The 19,996-nt window shown below is 35.4% G+C and overlaps 1 protein-coding gene across 1 annotated transcript in view; it reads right to left on the reverse strand.

Annotated features, from left to right (window-relative positions):
- Positions 1-1,326: 1,326 nt before the first annotated feature.
- The window catches only part of GFRAL (GDNF family receptor alpha like), a 57,672-nt gene continuing 39,002 nt past the window's right edge, over positions 1,327-19,996 (reverse strand). Inside the window, 4 exon segments of the mRNA XM_068559176.1 lie at positions 1,327-1,380; positions 1,382-1,400; positions 3,809-3,878; positions 3,966-4,061. Of these exon segments, the coding sequence (XP_068415277.1) occupies positions 1,327-1,380; positions 1,382-1,400; positions 3,809-3,878; positions 3,966-4,061 (239 nt within the window).

Here is a 19,996-nt window from a genome sequence, read left to right on the forward strand (position 1 = left end):
ACTTGACTTCGTTCCTCTGTTTTCTAGGGAACAGTTCTTTTCCCAGGCATTAGCAAGCCTGCAATAAATGACAGTGATTTGGAGATGGAAAGACCTACATTCTCTTCCCATAACTAAGAGAATTAGCAACCACTGGAATATGGAGAGCTCCTTGAGGGAACTTTGTGACTCACCAAATTATTCTTCCCTGTTTGAAAAGACAAAGGATGGCTTTTCCATTACTCCAAATAAACATAGCCAAATGTTAACTTCAAATTTGATTTAATGTAGACAATTTGATCTGAAGTATAGTGAAGAGCAATAGATCTGATACCAACAGGTAGAAAGTGTTTGACCTTTAATTGTAAATATATCACTAAATATATGTTCCTGTTCTTGAATATTTGAGTCTCTGTGTCACTACAGATAAAACTAACTCATGTGTGTTCTTAGAAATGGGTATAATGTGATTGCAGAGAGTTAAAAAGCACATATGTATGAAAAACTTAACAAACATCTTTCCCACAATTTTCTATTCACAGTTATATTCTGATGTCAAATCAGGCCAAAAGTAACATTATAGTAACAATATAGAAAGTAACAATTATCATGTTACTTTATTATTGCAGAAGTTCATAATAATTAGCATAGGAAAAAAGTAAATTTACAAATGAAATATATCATTGAAATGCACATGGATTTTTTGGCCAGTGTAGTTGCTTTACATCTTTATGAACATGACATAAAAACATCAAGTTAACAAAGTACAGTTCAATAGTATTCAAATTACAAAAATCCAAAGATATCACTTCTGGTTTTTAAGACTAATCATCTAATCAAATATATTTAGAAACTTAAAGTTAATGCTAATGATGTAGTTGATGATTTGGAAATGGATATACAAATGGCACATATACTGGATAGTTTTATTAGCAGTTTCCTTTTGGCAAGTTAATAGGGATTTATAAAATTGATCAGAAAATACTCTGCTAACTATAAAATGTTATATTATGATACAACCAATTACTCTTATATGGACTCAAATTTACTATGAAACAAATCACGCAGAGTGTAGCTTAGAATAACACTGGTTTTTGCCTTCAAGGGTAATTCTGTAATTCTATACTAGTGTCCAAAGATACCACTGTAAATTTATACTTGAATTTTTTCCTAAGAAAAAACAAATCTAACATCATTCCAATTATTATACCTTACATGAACATACTTAATGATCCGATATCATTAAATCCATCGTAACATTTTCTTTGTTGACAATGGATAGGATATTCTGTTGACTGGCTACAAAGACTTGCTTTAAAGAAAGTGATTTTTAATGATTCGTGACTCTCAATGAATCATGAGTCCTCCAGGTATTTGGATTGATGAAGGGTCTCTTGTTTTGACTTGATATTCTGAAGGTTCTATATAAAAATAAAAGTAAAAGTTAACAATATGCTATTTTAAGGATTTTACAAATGTGTCTGTGCTTATTTTTTGGTTGGATTCTATCCCTGGAGGGGAAGATAATTAAGTTTTTGAATGTAAAGTTTCAAAAGTAGAATATTCTATGGTCTTTCTAAGTATCATGCACTTAACTATGATCTCCAAGTAACCATTTTTGAAAAGAAAAATAGTCTTTTTTCTCAAATATTTAAACTTTAATCATTGGTTTCGCTGCAAATTTCTTTGAAGATTTAGGGCTGTTTTAATTTAGCATAACATGGAGCAAATGCAAAATCCTTAATCTTTACTGCAGAAGGTATTCACATGGATTAGACTTGCCCACCAGGTGAGTGGCAAGCAGCCTACTTTATGAAGAAGGTATTATTGATCTCCAATGTGAGGTAACACAGGTTTTGTTGTTACTGATGTTTCTGTTTTGTTTTGTTCCTTCTTTCCATGATGGCTTTTACTTTTGTCATTTCTTAACCCTGGGTCTGGATCTTTCAGATTACATGTAAGGATCAAATTTAAATTGCATGGAAAATAATTGATAACTAAATGTAATATAATAATAATGGTATAATATAATTATAATATATTACAATGTGATATTATAACTAATAAAAATATTATAATATATAATATGAATGATTTCCTTTTAAATACATATTAGAATCAATTCAAGATTTTTGCCTATAACACTCCCATTGTCATCCAGTAAAGGAATATGTCTTTCTCTGTGGGCAAGAAAGGAGGTGAAATAACAGCTGATATATAGGAAATTTTGAATAGCCATAGGACTTATCTACCTGGGGCACAACAGTAATCTGTAAAAAAAACGAGGTGACAGATGTGAACTTTATACATTAAGTGAGTGACTAAAAAATAAAGATTGAAAACCTTTAAGATTTTTGCTAAGCTAGAAAGTTTTTTTGTGCTTCTCTCAAACAATACCTCTGTGATGGAATATCTAGACAGGCCCAGTAACTGAACCATGCTCGCAAATATTTTAAACCAAATAAAGGAAAGTTTAATAAATTCCAAATGCTATTTTTCCCTCTTGAAACTGACTCTTATTTGTTGGCCTTTAAACTATATCTTGGAACTCAAAGAATATCTTTTCATACAAATACAACTTTTAAGGCCTTGGAGAGAAGCAGTTTGTTTGGTATTGATATTGGTCAGCATTAAATTAAACAGTTAGAGGAGCTGGATCCAACAAGGGAATATGTTTAGCTGGGATTACTTTTAAAAATAAGTAAGTTTGAATGTCTGTAGACTGAGCACACACTAATCACGTTCCCAACTCCTTGGTACCACCATACACCTTCCCCACTAAATCTTGCACTTGATCTGTCTGGTCATCAAAGCCTTGGAGTCTGAGGAACCATATGTGTACAAGCATCATCAAGTTTACTGACTCTTCTTCTCTGAGCGTCATGAGATCAGAGAAATGTCCACCACCTCTGCTGCCCTCAGGCCTAATCTTACTGAGAAGTATATTTTATGTGTATGTATATAATATATATGTATATACACACTTAATATATATTTCTTCATTAACATTTATAATACTCAAATTATACCTCTGTGATGGAATATTTGTATTCCATTTTGTATACAAAAATGTATACATTTGTATCATGAATAAGCAAATGAACAGCATTGATATTTAAATATGAGGGTTTTTTAAAAATTAAAATTAAGCAACTGAACACCACTTTATATCTATTTGTAAGTGTTATATAAGTAGAAATATTTTAAACCCTAGACATGTAGAAATCTAGAAGTTGATGTATCTCTAACCTGAGGTCTCACATTCATAATGAAGGCAGCCAAGGAAACAGAAGATTTGGAAAGAGTGAATTAACATCAGGCAATAGTAATATGTCTTTCTAAGGTTACCCAGTGAGGCCTCATTACATGTCTCATTTAATAACTACATGGTAAAATATGAATAAAGCTCATTAGCATATAAGAAATTAGAGTGAAGAGTAAATTTTCAGTTAAGTATAAAGTGTATGAAGTACACAGCAGGTCCATTATATGAGCTGATTAATCCTGCAAGTGATCTGATTAAGGCATGCAGCAAAGTTCAATCTGGATTTTGTAGGAAAACGAGGGGAATGATTGGGAGCCATTTCATTGGGAGAACAATGCATATGTGCTTATAAAATGCAACATGAAAGAATCCCTGTGATCACATTTACCTTACATATGAAGACAGAGTAACGTTTTCATGTACCCATCCCACATTAAGAATGGTTTCCTAAGTCTTAATGGAGAAGCTTTCCTTCTCGGCCCTGGTAAGCTCTGCCATTGTGAAATGTGCTTTCACAGGGCTGGTCCCTTTCTAGCCCTTCCCTTCTGAGTTGCATCCAGTTACCTCAGTTTGACCATCACCAAGAGGAGAATTCCACAGATGACTGTCATGCACATGACAGCATAGATGACTTCTAGAAACAAAAGATTTTTTTTTAATTACTGGATTTTTAGAGAGAACAAATACTAAAAATATTTTAGAGGATGGATTTTTCACTGACCATTGAAGGGGGAATGAAGTCCACTGAAAGTTATTTCCTTTGCATGTTTTCCTTTATGCAATGCAATGCCTTTGACATTATGCAGGGTCAGATAATCTGAAAGAAAATAATGAAAATGAGATGAAAGTATTTAAAAGTCATGCATTATCTTTATCTTTAATTTGCTTTGTATTATAAGGCAACAATTTATTTCTATGACATTATCTTAATAAAATATGATACATTTGGGTGAAACGGGGAGTACTTTTATTCAATTTTAACAGCTTTTTTTTCACCCTTTAATCAAATAATTTCATAATAGAAGTTGTGTGGTTGTTGTTGTTGTTGTTTTTCTTTCCAAACCATGACTAGGAAAATGATTACATTTTATAAGACAGCTCATTGTACCTTACACATAGACTAGGAAAAAAAAAAACAGTAATTTAAGGCTAACCATTGGGATACAGAAAAAGAGTCCTTCTTTACAAGAGTGATTGTTTGAATGTGCTTTTAACAATATCTCATATCCCTAAGACCCACAGTATTTATGAATTCTTAAAGTATGTAAAGGAGACTCCTTAAACAAATCACACTGTTTGCCTCTACCTAGACACTTCCATATCCGGTTTTGCTATTTCCCCTATTCTGTCTCCCTTTTTTAGCCCCTTCACTTTCTATTGCTTTTACCTATTTTTGCCTTACTGAAGGGATCCTCTTGGCCATTCTGTGGCCCTTGTCTTCTTAACCATGTTTTACTAAACACATTTCCACCCTCAGTTCACAACTCATAAGACAAGAAGATGTAATCTGTAGACTTAACTGATAGATCTATTTTAGGTGACTTTATTGATAACTTTGAAGTGAAATCATCCCTAGTTTTGATTCAAGTCAACACATATATGAATGTCAAACATACCAATAACACAATAACCAATTTCTTTGATGATAATTGGTTCAGGTGGGTTTTGAGGCTTAAAAAAAGGGGGTGGGGAACAGATAAAGCCTCCACTTGAGAGAGCCTTTGCTGTCTTTTATAGATGTTTCACGCATTTTGAGACCTGGAAGTCTAAGTCTGACTGGATAGTTTTTTGTGGAAGTGAGTGTATCAAATAGCGGGGTATTGCATCCAATGACATGAGTGACAAGAGGCTCTGAGCAGGAAAGGAGATGAGAAGGTATATTACCAACAGTTCCATTCAGCCTCTCTCCACCCAGGGCTGATGTTGTCAGAAGCCAGCTCCTTGGAAGCCAAGGTTTGAGATCTATGTTGAGACTAATTGGTAGAAAGCACAGGAGCCAGACTGTTTCAGATCAGTAATAAAACTCTCAGGGTGGGTCCAGGAGAAACAGCCCAATACAAGAGCTAGAAAAGTAACTGAGGATTTTGTCATTGAAAACTCATTCTCAAGGAGTCTGACCTCCAACACAGTTAAGACATTTTTAGTTCAAGATTGTTTTAATCCCCAGCTCACATATCAGATTATCCTATATTTGTAAAAGTCTGACCTTCTTGGGAAGTGAAAAATCAACCTCTTCTGAATGTAAAAGCAATAGAGATAGGGGCTGTGATTTTTTTTCACTTTTGTGGTTACAAAATAATTCTGTTATTCACTAGAAAGTCGGAATGGAAAAATTGAACTATTTCAAATAATACCATTTTTATAACAATGGTCCTTTTTGGGGGAAGAATTAATTTCAATCAAATTAAGCATACAGATTTTTTTTTTAAATAAATTTATTTATGGCTGCGTTGGGTCTTCATTGCTGCTCACGGGCTTTCTCTAGCTGCAGTGAGCTGGGGCTACTCTTTTCTGTGGTGTGCGGGCTTCTCATTGCCGTGGCTTCTCTTGTTGTGGAGCACGGGCTCTAGGACGCGCGGGCTTCAGTAGTTGTGGCACGTGGGCTCAGTAGTTGTGGGTCGTGGGCTCTAGAGTGCAGGCTCAGTAGTTGTGACGCACGGGCTCAGTTGCTCCACAGCATGTGGGATCTTCCCGGACCAGGGCTTGAACCCATGTCCCCTGCATTGGCAGGCGGATCTTAACCACTGCGCCACCAGGAAAGCCCAAGCATACAGATTTTTAGGGAAGTAAGTGATCATAATCAAATCTTATATTTAGATAAATTGGAATATTAAGAATAAATTATTTTGTTTCTTTTTTAATTTTATGGCATTTTGTGACATTTTAGGCAGATTCATGACCTAAATGTAAATGTATATAATGTACACTGGCTGATTATTCAGTACATCTTGCCTAGTTAGGTATTACAATTCATCTTTGTATAAGAAAAAAGGTATGATTTTGATTAATTAGGCTATCTTTTAGATATATAACTGCCTAAAGTAATTGTTAAACATTCACCTAGCAAGGCTTAGAAAGAATCGTCTCATTCACTAAATTTCACTCACATGGAACTCATTAACAAAGTTATAATAGATCAATGACAGAAATGCTAGCTAATGATCCCAGTGAAAATTTTAATGTGACTAGCAGTCACTCCACAATCTTAAATATTGCACCCTAGGAGGATACCAAATATCAGTTAGAGAGATTAATGTTACAGAAGGTTTCTTGGCTACTGAAGCCCATTGGAGATTCTTTCCCACCTTTTATAAACAGTGAGATTTACTGTGTTTTATAACCATGAAATTAAAGTCGGCAGAATTAATAACCAACCTCAGTCCCACACCATTTGCTATATTTATAGATAAACACTGTCAGTGACTTGTTTATCTTAACTCCTACCCTAGAGGAATTAAACATTATTATGAACTATATTGTAAAATCCCTGTACATTTGACAGGAAATCAAGATTAATTTCAACCTTACAGTAAGAACAAATTTATATAGTATTCTCCCCAAATGAGCTTCAGAGATGGGATCATTTCTCCTTTTTTCTTCCAAAAGCCTTGTACAGCAGTGGCTGAGAGCTGATGCAGACCAAACCACTACTTTGTATAATTTATATGAAGTGGTAAATGCATTGTAAAAAATGTGGTAAATCAGGCACAAAGTAATGATTTAAAAATAAATGTCAGAATTCTTGAAACAGAAATTAAACTTAGCACAAACTGCAAATCTGTAAACATTCAATTAAAATTTAAATAAAGCATAATCTAGAAGAGTCTCATTGGAGGAAAAATTTGATGAAAATGAACATTTTCATAGAACAGTTTTTAAAATTTATTTTTGTAGCTGTCTTTTTCTAATGGAAGTATAATTGATTTACAATGTTGTGTTAGTTTCAGGTGTACAGCAAAGTGATTCAGTTTTATATATATATATATATATATTCTTTTTCAGATTCTTTTCCATTATAGGTTATTAAAAGATATTAAATATAGTTCCCTGTGCTATACAGTAGGTCCTTGTTGGTTATCTATTTTATATATAGTAGTGTGTGTATGTTAATTCCAAAATCCTAATTTATCTCCGTTAATACATCTCATGGCATAGTTAAAATTCTATTGTTTTCTTTAGAAGTTTAAATAAAAGAGCACCAGTACCATGGCAACATCTTAGTGAGAATGAAAATTCAAGGATGATCTTCTTGGGTATCCCAGGGTCGGTTTTATTTATAATTTGGTCAATATTGTCTCATCTGAAGGTATGTAAATTAGAAGTGAGTTTTGAATTGTTTCACCTTACAATCAGGATTGAGATTCCATGTATCATGGACTCTTTTGATCATCAGTGTATGAAAACGTCCTGCTGAAGTGGATCTAAGGAGCATTGCTGCTGGGAAGAAGGGAAAACATATCAGCAGCTACAAGTTTGAAAAACCAATACTTTAGTAATATGATAAATCAAGGTGTAAACACCTAACATGGATATAACATCATTGCTACTAAAATGTATGTAGTAAAAACTAAACCAACTAAATAATATGCTTTCCCTAAACAGTCATAGCATGCATCAATGAGGCATATTCCTTTATTTAGTGCACAAACTTCAAAGAAGATAAAAGCATGTCTTAGGTTTATTTTCTTCCACTGTGGCTAAACACACTGTGGTTGCCAGGGGCTGGGGGGAAGCAGAAACTTAGGAGTTATTAGTCAATGGGTATAAAGTTTCAGTGATGCAAGATGAATGAGTCTAGGAATCTACTGTACACCATAGTGCCTATCATTAACAGTACTGAATCGTATGCTTACAATTTTTCTGAGAAGGTAGATCTTAGGTTAAGTGCTCAAATTATTACCAAATGCAAGTTCATGTGCGCAACACACAGTGAACCCAAACAAACTGAAATGTCGGAGTTTGGAGCAGAGAAAGGTTTATTGCAGGGCCCAGCAAGGAAAACTGGTGGCTCGTACTCAAATTACCCTGAACTCCCTGCAGGGTTCCAGAAAAGCATTTTAAAGGCCAGGTGAGGGGAGGGGTTGCAGGGTATGTGATCAGCTCATGCACAATTCTCTGATTGGTTGATATTGAGGTAACTGGGCAGTTAACATTATCAATCCTTAGGCATCAGAAGTTTCAGACTACAAGCTCATGATCATCAAGTAGTTAATTTCTTCCATTTGGTGGTGGTTTAAGCATCTGAAAAACTCAGGAAATATGCATCAGATGCTAGGAGCTAAAGCAGAGGGTATGGGGGAGGGATCTGTCCCAGGAAAACCCCATAGGGTCCTGATCATTTACATTATCACACAAAATAATAATAGAGGATGGCAGGGAATCTTTGGAGGTGATGGATATGCTTATGGTATAGATTGTGGTGATGGTTTCATGGTGTATACTTATCTTCAAACTCATCAAGCTGTATGCATTAAATATGTACAGCTTTCTGTATATCAAAACCAAAACCAAAACAAAACCAAAAAGCATATAAATGAATAAGTATACCTTCAAGAATATTTGCCTAGATCTTTTGTCATGAGCCAAAAGCTCAGTGTTAGTAAATGACTGCATTGACAAGCCTGGTAACCACTCTTTTATCTGTGGTTGAATGACAGTGGTGTTCACATGTCTAATGGATTTGCTTGGTGATTATGGTGAGTTTCAACTGCACTACTAAAATATTTCAAATGTTCCATGTTTTTCTTAATAGTTTCTGCAAATAATGAAATAGTCACTGAGATGACAATTGGAATGAAAATGATACTATTTCTGAAAACTAACACTAGATTTGATCAATATAGTATTATTGTTTTAGAAGGCCATGTTTTAAAGCTTGAAAGTAAGAAAAAAATCTGTCATCTGTAGTTTTGGGCTCATACAAAATAGATCTAAAGATATAGATTGAAAATAGGAATATAATATTTGTGGTTAGGGTATATATCTGTAAATACACAAGTGTGTATGTAGGGTAGAATTACAAAATTGGATGGGACTTCTTAGATTATTTTAGTCAAAATTTCAGTGCAGTGATCCATTCTGCCTCATTCTGGACTGTCATCACCATTCCAGGAATGAGCCGTTTAATACTTTTTACCCTTCTATTACTATTGATGGTCAGTTCTAATTAAAATAGGAAGTAGCTTTCTAGGCTGTTCTTTTATCAACTCAAGATGATAAATCTACTTTCCTTTGTTGGTATCACTGCCTAGGTCTCTGGCTGCTACATGTATATGTGTGTTTGTGGGGAGAGAGATAGAGAGAGAGAGAGAGAGAGAGAGATCTCACTGTCACTAGACCACACAGAACAATGCTTTCCAAACATTAATATGAATCTTCTGTTTATCTTAAAATGGCAATTTTGATTCAGTAGGTCTGGGATAATGCAGAGATACTGAATCTCTTAAAGCTTCCTAGGTGACGATGATGATGATGGCAGAATATATATGTTCATATATCTGTATACAGAATGGCAGAGAGAGATGCATGTACGTACTCATGTAACATACAAAATGCTTTACTTCCATGTAAATGGTGCTTAACACTTTACAAGGCACTTTGACAAACACTTTAAATTTTATAACAACTAGCCACATAGGAATTATTAGCTCAACTTAAAGAAACTCAGAATAGCTGTCTTGTCCAAGATCACAGAGTTGATAAATAGTGAAGATGTAATTTGTAGCAAAATTTTCTACCAAATATATATTTTGAAAAACGTCGTGGAGACCACAAAAGCATGTAAAACATTTTCAGCTTTTTCTAATGTGGCAGCCATATGGATTAGGAAATAGATTTGAAAAATAATAGGGACCAGTTGAATTTGATAGTGTTGTACAATAAGAAGCATTTAGTAGTATTATCTGATCACAAATATCCATGATTATATATATAATATACATATATATAATTTTCTGTTGATGAAAATCACAATAGAAGACATAAAATCTAATAACTAAAGCATCTGAAATGCCTCACGTATACCCGTAGGATTTTTCAACTTGCACACACCTCTGAAATATGTTCATCATTTTCTATTTCAAATCAAATAAATCAACCACTTTAACTTTGACATTTAACAGAAATATTAAAAAAAAATGAATGCCGTAATTTTCAAGGTGATATCTTAGACTATGATATCAATATGAGTATTTTCTGTTTTTACAGACGTAGAGTTAGGACCATATGTAAAGCTTTCCAGAGTATTCACCAGACAAAGGGCATACAAAGAATAATACAAAAAAGAGCAGTGTAACTATTTTTTTTTGTTGTTGCTGTAATGTATGTCTACATCAATACAACCTGAGTCTCAGATGAAAAATATAAAGTAATCCCACGGTTTAAATCTGTCTATATCTGGAATGAGTTCAATAGACAAAAATGTGTTCCCAAAATTGAACAGTAATTTTTACTGTGAATTACATTCTAGGAGATGTTGAATTTTTACCTTGAATTATATAGGAGGTCTTGTAATAAGACAAATGTAAGCTAAGAATGGGAATAATCTACACTATAATTTATCAATTTTAAAAGTTTATGTTTTCATGTTTGGAGGTTTTTAACATACAGAATTTTTTTAATGAAAAAGTATACGTGACAATACCATTAATTATCCAGATAGCTTTCTTATGTCTTTGTTTGGAACTGAATGATTCACTAGTGTCTACCCCTTTTGGAAATGTACAAGACTTTACCTGGCAGGTGTACACAATTTTTTCATACACCGATGGAAAACACCAAGGAAAAGAGAGTTAGGGAAAAAAATAAAGGGTAGAGATACATTTTTGGAGAGTCTTCATAGTCATTTGGCATGATGAGGTGATTCAGAAAATTTTGTAAGTTACCGAGTTTTAAAATGAGAAAAAAATTATACAATTGTAGTATTTTTTCAATGCACATACATTTGCGAATCTTCAGCAAAACGTTGAATACCAAAGTATGAGATATACTGTTAATTCTTCTTAGACAGCAACCTTCTTGAGAATAGACATCATATCCATGTAATTTACAGTATAACATGGATGACACAATGCCATGCCCATGCGATTATCTGATGGCCAAAAAATGTGTATGAGCAAGTTGCATGTCTGAAATAACACATGATCTGCCCCTGTACAGTGGCATACATTTTGAAATATATAATTATATCATGTTTAGTTCTTTCTAATCTTTAACTGACATTAGCCAAGGGTCTTCACATTAATCACATATTTTTCACATATTATCACCACTTCTTAAAATGTAAATTCAGTGTCCCAACTGCCATGCATATTGTTGCCCAATCAACAAAAATCTGTTAAGAAACTATTTCACCTGGTGATTAATTCTAGCAGTCAAGTTTGTTCATTGATGGGCGAAGAGTAAGCATCTTGGTCATCGGATGAGGAGAATTTTGAGAATTTCTCTGAGCTTCAGTGCTCTCATTTGTAAAATGAGACTAGTAATACCTATGTTTGCAAGATTTTTGAGAGTGAAAAATAATATTAAAATTAATATTAAGATAACAGAGCTCTTGGAAACTTCCATGAGAAGAAATGTGCACAGGTGGGGAGGAAGGGAAGGGAAACAGGGATAAACGAAGGGGTTCCTTTTGTGGTTCTTTTTCTCCTTCTCTTTTCCCTTCCTTCTTTTCTCCCTTGTCCCCTTTCCTTAGAAAGATCTCCCGAGGCCAACTGACTGAAGTAGAACCTTCTGTCATTTTCTATTTCAGAAACCTGATTCCAGGTAGACACAGGAAAGTCCAGGTTTGTTAGAAGAGGCAGAGTTTTCTAAGCTGTTCCATGAAACACTAGCTCTGCAGAATACCTTTATGTGCTAGAAAAATCGAAGAGCACATAAGTAGACAACTTTGTAAAATTCTAGGTAAGAGAAAATAAACTATGTGCTTTTTTTGCTGCAAGTATATACTATACTAGTGGGGCACACTTTACCTACCTTTATTTTCTCCATGGGTTATATCTGGGAATCCATTTAATAATCTTGCAAAACGGGGGCATATGTGACTTACAGGCAAATATTTATGTATTTGGGTGGGCATAAATATTTATTAAGGATTCTTATTTGTACTTAGTCAATGGAAATTCAGAGAACACCATATGAACAATATTTTGTGCCCATCAATGTAGGCTCTAATTTATAATCCTTTCCTCTATTAAGCACACATATTCACAAGCACCTGACACCATAATTTCTCTTGTTCTCTACTCCTGGGAGTCAAGCAAAACTTTCACCCTGTGGTTTGGGAGATGTCTGACCTCCCAAATGCTACTTTTATTGCCTCTTGGAGTGTTCGGCATGATGCAACATTAATTCCAGGTTTGCTGCTAGTTAATCTGCTATTCTTCAATTTCTCAACTTGTCCTCATGGGATATGGAGAATTTAGAATCTGCCCTCTACTTCGGAGAGCCATTCCAGCAGAGCTAAGAGTTCATGGATCATTTATACCTAGTCACCTATAAATGTCCACAGGACCATGGGACAGAAACCAGCATATTTGGACCCAAGTAAAGATTTTCCAGTTGAGTAATTATTTCCTACTTCAAAGCTAACGCCATGACAATCAACATGGGGTACATTCGTGGGATGGTACATGACCCTGTTCTCATGAAATTCTCAGTGGAATTTTGGGTAAGGTGAATAATGTGATTCAAGTGCAGTGGGAATTGATAAAGGACACCTAGGGGAAAGGTACACATTTGATGAATGGTGGGAAATAAGGCTGATTTACATTTTGGGTGTCCTTGAAAGTTGGATGAAGGCATTCAGATGTGGGAGAGATGAAAGCAGGGGCAGTGGAGAGCACACAGAAATAACAAGATCAAGTCAAAGTTCGAGAATTAGTCTATCCATGATGGGGAGATCTAATAAGGAAGCTACAGCAGCAGTTTAGGCATGGGAAGATGAAAACTAAAAATAGGTGGGAGAAGTTGGAGTAGAGAAGAGAGGAAATGTAAGGGCATATTTAAAACAAAGAGCTTTCTGTTGGAAAGCAGAATGATCAGAGAGTAGCAGAAGTGTCAGAATCAGATCTGGATTCTGCCTCCTCCCAGAGCTGTCATTTTAGGCAACTTACTGGTCCTCTGTTCCCTTAGCTTTAAAATCGGATAATGCCAACCACAAAATTTAATGAAAAATTAAATGTGACAATATATAAAGAGAGTTTGGAACTGTGCTTGGCACAAAATAAGTGCTCAATAAATTACATAATTTTAAAATATTATATAATTTAGAGTTTTATTTGATATTAAAAATGCAAAGTTAAATCAAAGATGACCCTTAGGTTCTTGAGACAACACGATGTATTGGAATAGATTTGGCGTGAAAGAAGAAAGAGTCATAGAGGAGAGAACTGCAACGTTTACCTCTCTACTTTTCAACTTGACTGCTCATAGCAAAGAACCCTGGCTTTGGAACCAGAACTCCATCACAATCTTAGTTGAGTCATCCACTGGCTGCAGTAGCCTTGGACAAGTTAGCTCAACCTCTGAGCCTCATGCTGCTCACATGTAGAAAGGGAGTTGAGATAGATTGTATTATTTATTTATTTATTTATTTTTAAGATTGAAGTGTAGTTGATTTACAAAGTTGTGTTATTTTCAGGTGTACAGCAAAGTGATTCAGTCATATATATATATATATATATATATATATATATATATATATATATATATATATATATACATACATATATATATATATATATATACATATATGTATGTATATTCTTTTTCAGATTTTTTCCATTATAGCTTATTACAAGATATTGAATATAGTTCCCTTTGCTATACAGTAGGGCTTTGTTGTTTATCCATTTTATATATAGTAGTGTGTATCTGTTAATGCCAAACTCCTAATTTATCCCTCCCCACAGATTGTATTATTTTGTAGGAGGATTCACTCCTCTTTCACTGTAATGAATTAAACTCCTACCACCCAATGCCATGTGGCTTAGAGAACCACCTTCCATGAGAAGAGTCTGTTTTACTGCCCCCTGCGGTTGGGCTTCACCTTGACTTGAGTTAGTCAAAAATGTGAGCAGTTGAGACTTCCCTTGTGGCACAGTGCTTGGTAATCCACCTGCCAATGCAGGGACATGGGTTCGATCCCTGGTCCGGGAAGATCCCACATACTGTGGAGCAACTAAGCCTGTGCACCACAACTACTGAGCCTGCGTGCCACAACTACTGAAGCCTGTGAGCTTAGAGTCTGTTCTCTGCAACCTGAGAAGCCACCACAATGGGAAGCCAACGCACCGCAATGAAGAGTAGCCCCTGCTCACCGCAACTAAAGAAAGCCCACGCACAGCAACAAAGACTCAATGCAGCCAAAAATAAATAAATAAAAAATAAATACATTTATTAAAAAAAAAATGTGAGCAGCAATGATGTATGTTATGTTCAAGCAGAAGTTTGAGTGATTCCGTCGCTTAGTTTTTGTTTCTACCACAAAAATGTCATGTTCCAAAGAGTGGCCATGCCTTTAGCTTAAGTCTAGAAATGGGGAGCAGAGCCTCAGCTGTCAGCCCAGAGCTGCCTACATGTGGCATAACCTAGAAATCAGTCTTTGGGTTTGTAAGTCACTGAAGCTTGGAGATTGTATGTAACTGCCTAACCCTGCAAAAGCTGACTAATTCAGGGGTAATAATGTACCATAAATGAAAATTGTTGACAAATGGTAGCTTCTTAATTAATATTACCTCTTTTTCTTCTCTCCTCTCTTATAACTCTCAATTGAATAGTAGGTAGAGGGAGAAAACAAAAAGTGAAAAAAAGGTTAAAGAAAGGTGAGAAAGGAGGAGAGGAGACTTGGAGAAAGGTGATGAGACCATTGAAGAATGGTCTTCATTTTGGGAATGAGAATGCTTTTCTCTGTTTTGGGGGAAATATGGGGCCATGGGATGTATAGTCATGCAGTCTCTCCTTATCTCTCATGCACCAATACTAATGTCACGTTCACCTTATTCTTAAAAATAAGTATGAGATGCAATATCATTATCTCTACTGGGATTAAATTATACCCAAATCAAAGAGGGCCCCATTATTTTTATTCCTAAACTCCTTTGACTTGCATTACAACACAAGATAGTAGGACTTTGTTAATATGGATTTTCCAGCTGTTTCTTCACATTAAATCATCCCACAAAGACATAATGAGAATTGAAAATAAAGAGAGGCTACCAGTAAATACAGACAATATAATAAGGAGCAGTATGGCATTGTGGAAAGAGGCCAGCCTTTGGCTTCAAGCCACAGACTCAATTCCTTGCTCTAAAATTTGCTAAATGTGTGACTGGAGGTACTTAAAAAAACTCTTCTGTACCCACTTTCCTATTCTATTCAATGAGGACAATAACATTTATTGACTTGTTGTGAGGATTAAGTGAGACAAGACATATAAAGTATATTGCAGAGGGTCTACATAGAAGCTATAATTTTTTTTAAATTTGAAAAGTATGTTCTGATTATGGTTTCATATAAGCATTAACTATGGAGCATTTAAAATTAGATTCCTTGGCCTTACCACTATAGGGTTTGATTTAATAGGTCAAGGGAGAAGAGAGAATTAAAGTACTAGACATTCTTAATTTCAAAATCTCTCTAGATGCTTTCAGTGTTATGGTCAGGATAGAGAACCGTTGGTAGAGAGTAGAAAACACATGGTTTTGGAGGTGAAAGAAACAGATCATATTGTAAATCACACTATTGTGAGCTAGTGGAATAGAGGTTGTTAGAGAGGAAGAGAGGAAGAGGTTGGAGAATTATGTTTTTTAATAGATCACGGCTTTGAAAAAAATCAGGAATGGGTGGGCATGACCAGATACAGGGATAGTCACTGCCGAGCCAGTTTTACCAATGGAAGATAACTTTATTTGGATCAGTAAGAGACCTCACCATCTCACAAGTTCCCTTTCAGCTACCTGGCAGCATTAAAAGAACAAAAACAATTAAAACCAACAATATTTCCATTGTAGAGGAGGGGTGTTGGAATGGAAGTTAGGGCCAAAGAACAGTGAGAAAAATTAACTGGGTTGATGCAGCCATGTAGAAGTGTTGGAAGGAGCTATTAGGATTGTAGACATATGCTTAGTGTACATTCTTAATGTAATAACTACCATATGGACTTCAAACAAAATACCATTGTACATTTCAGGCTGTCTGTTACACTAGGAAGAGTGAGAGACTTGAGATGCAGGTATGGAATGATGGCTGGTCTGGAAACTTAAAACATCACCCACAGCATCTTCCTACACAGACCTCAGGGACACATAGCAGTGTATCCTTAAGATAAGGTGCCCTTTGAAGAAAGCTCTGCAGTCTGATTTATATGGCTTCCCTCCTTTCAGATTGCCTTGACTCCCACCTGAAGTAGATGTACCATCAGGAACTAGTGGGCTCTGGCCTCTTTCTGAAGTTGAGTTGTTTTGAAAGTCCCTACCATATGCCTACAGTGTCTGACCAGCTGACCCAGGTACTAATGCAAGAGTAAAACATCAGTCCCAGAGTTCTGGCAAACTCTGAGTGTATTGCAAATTGGGAAAGCCCAGTATTCAGTGTCAGTGGCAACCAAAGGAAGCCATTCCACCCTAAGCTGGAAGCCAGCAGAAATGCAAGAGACAGTGGGAATAATTTGTGTCACAGACACACACTTTAAAAACATCACCAAACACTCACACTGTCCGACAAAGCAGCTTTTATCCATTCCACATTCTTTTACCTAGTTTGAAAACCAATTTGTTTACTGTGATTTGTACCACAAGCCCCCAGTAAATGCTTTCCAAAGAGTAATGGGTGAGAAGAATAAGAATTGTTTACTAGATACCAATGTAGTGTTAAGGCATTCTTGCAACTTTGAGATTGAAAGAATATTTACTGATGTTTGCAATGCTGTAGAGGGTATACTTGAACCCATGAAAAGAACTCGAGAAGATGGTTTGAGACAATCTGATACTAACAGCAGATGAATGATTGTCATTATCAATGAATTCTTAAATCTCTACCCCTTACTAACCTGTCTCACTTAGGGGATTTTATCTGTGTAAGTACCAAACGTTTGTTTTTTTGAAGAAGTCCTCCTTTAAGATGATATCCCAGCATGTAGGTGCCAGGGCAATAACTATTAAGTGTCCACATGTGGTGTTTTATGGGAATACATTTGATGCTATTATATTGTTGTCACAAGAATACTTGGCTCTTTAAGCCAGGAATACACATGCTCATAATAAATGATTTTTATGACTTCACATACACAATCATGATACACAGAAAGTATAAAGGAAAGACTGCTTGTTTTATGTAGCTCTGGCACTAACTTCATCCCCAATTATGGGCAATAAGGGGATTGTATGAAGCCAATGAAAGTGTAAGGGTGGAAAATGGAAAAGATAACACTGTGCTTTCACATACTGGAGTCAGTGATTGTTCAAATTGTAACAGTATTGTTTTGTTGTTTCATTTCCCTCCATGATCTTAAATGCACCTTCCTTCCCTAGTGATGCCAAAATGTGAGTTGTCTCACTCATCAATGGCAACTCTTTAATCTTTCCTTTTTGGTTTAGAGCAAATGACAAAGGTAGTCATGGATGATTCATAGAATCATGCTCAGTGGCAGTTTTTCCCCTCCCTTAACACCTAAGCCTTTAAGGATAGAGCTGGGAAAAAGTGAAGGTAGGGGACAGCTGTTCTGTTGTTTCTGTGGAGGGTTTGGACACTTCAGTATTTCCAGATTATAGCTGTGTGAAGCATTTTTTGCAAAATAAAAAGCCAAGCCAAATTTGCTGGTTTTCAGGTCTGCAGACAAAATTTAAACCAGCTGCATTTTATTGGGAACTTTTGCATGCAAGTAAACCTAGTGGTGAAACTCAAGCCAGCATTTGTCTCCACTGGAATGGGCTACATCTTTAGGGAAAACCCCCCTACCCCATGTCGCTTCCCTTAAGGGAGTTTTGAATTTTGAAAGTTCCTAAATCTGCCAGGTTACTCCATAGAGTATCTGATCGGAACCTTAGCCAATGAAGATGGAAGGTACAACCAGGTCTGATGTCTCTCTTAGTCAAATCTTCAGAGATGAGAAGTTGTGTGTCTCTCTGAAACCTGATTTTAAATTACCCCAATTAAACCAGCTAATGATTCCCTCCACACAAGTACTTCCAAACACAAAAGCCAACACACACATATTCACTTAAACTCACACACACACACGTCTGGTCAGAGTGGCAAATAATGACTAACTTATTGGATTTGTATATAGCAAAAGTTTCACATCCTATTTTGACTGTGCCTTAAGTGAAAATTACCACATTCCTCACTAAAAATATGCAATTTTATAGATTTAAACATACAAGGAATAGAAGCAAAGAAACACATAGTACGGTGATTTTTTACTAAGTCTGGGATACATTATTTATAAGGCTATTTAGAGTTTGGAAAACAAAGCAATAAAAGGTAATTCAACACTAGAGGTAAACCCTTTTACTCCAAATCTCAACTTAGATCTCTGAAAGAATGAGCATTTTTTCCAAGGGCAAAGAAAGAAAGGATACATACTTTCATAAGATTTTGGTATAATCATAGAAAGGAAAAGTCTTGGCAGACTACTGGTCTTTTTGGCATTAAAAAAAAATTCTCTCCAGAGCTGGTCCTATACATAGGTAGCAGGGAGGTTTGCTGAAAAGGTACTGGCCTCAAATATCACGTCCCCTAATCCAAGAATATCAGGGCACATCTAATATCAAAGATCATCTATTTCTGTTAAACTGTTACCAAAATTTAATTCGTGAGAAACCTGAGGTCTAGGGTGAGTGTAACTGATTTCCTCCATACCACCTGGGGTATTAGGGATCAAACTTGTTTCCTAAGCTCTTGTTCTTTGCATTAAAGCATACTCCCTTTCCAGCAAACACACTTTCAAGGATGCTTTTGTTCTATACACATGTTCCCTGGGAAATGTAACATTTATAATCAATGACAATTATAAATTTCACATCATTACATGAGAGAAGTACATTATGGTTGTTTAAAAATCACAATTTCTGGTGCCCCAAACTGCCTTGTTTAAATTCTGCCTCTGTTGCCTTCTGTGGTACCTTGGGCAAGTTACTAACTTCTAGGTGCCCCAACTTTTTCTTTGGTGAAAGAGCAAGCATCTCCTTCATCTGTTGCTTATACAAATTAATTAAACAAGCCATCAAATGAACAGACTAGTGTTCAACACACAGTAAGCCCTCAATTAGGTCATAGGGATCAAAGGAAATAAAAGATAAGTAAGCTAGTGTCCATAGCCAGGGGACAGCTTTAAACTGGCAAGCAGTATGTTTAGATGTTTATTAAACCTTCATCTTTCCTTTAAATTATTTTTAAATTTTTATTTTATATTGGAGTATAGTTGATTAACAATGTTGTGTTAGTTTCAGATGTACAGCCTAAGTGATTCAGTTATACATATACATATATCTAATCTTTTTCAAATTCTTTTCCCATTTAGGTTATTACAGAATATTGAAAAGAGTTCCCTGTGCTATACAGTAGGTTCTTGTTGGTTATCTATTTAAATATAGCAGTGAGCACATGTCAATCCCAAACTCTCAATCTATTCCTCTCCCTAAACCTTCATCTTAAGAATATTATATCTTATATTACTTCAGTTTTCTCCATGTTATTATTTCACATTGTTGAGGAGAATTGGCAAACATATCCATTAAAATGTTCTTCGTAGCT

Source organism: Eschrichtius robustus, chromosome 12 (assembly GCF_028021215.1).
Source record: "Eschrichtius robustus isolate mEscRob2 chromosome 12, mEscRob2.pri, whole genome shotgun sequence".
NCBI classification, from domain to species: Eukaryota; Metazoa; Chordata; class Mammalia; order Artiodactyla; family Eschrichtiidae; genus Eschrichtius; species Eschrichtius robustus.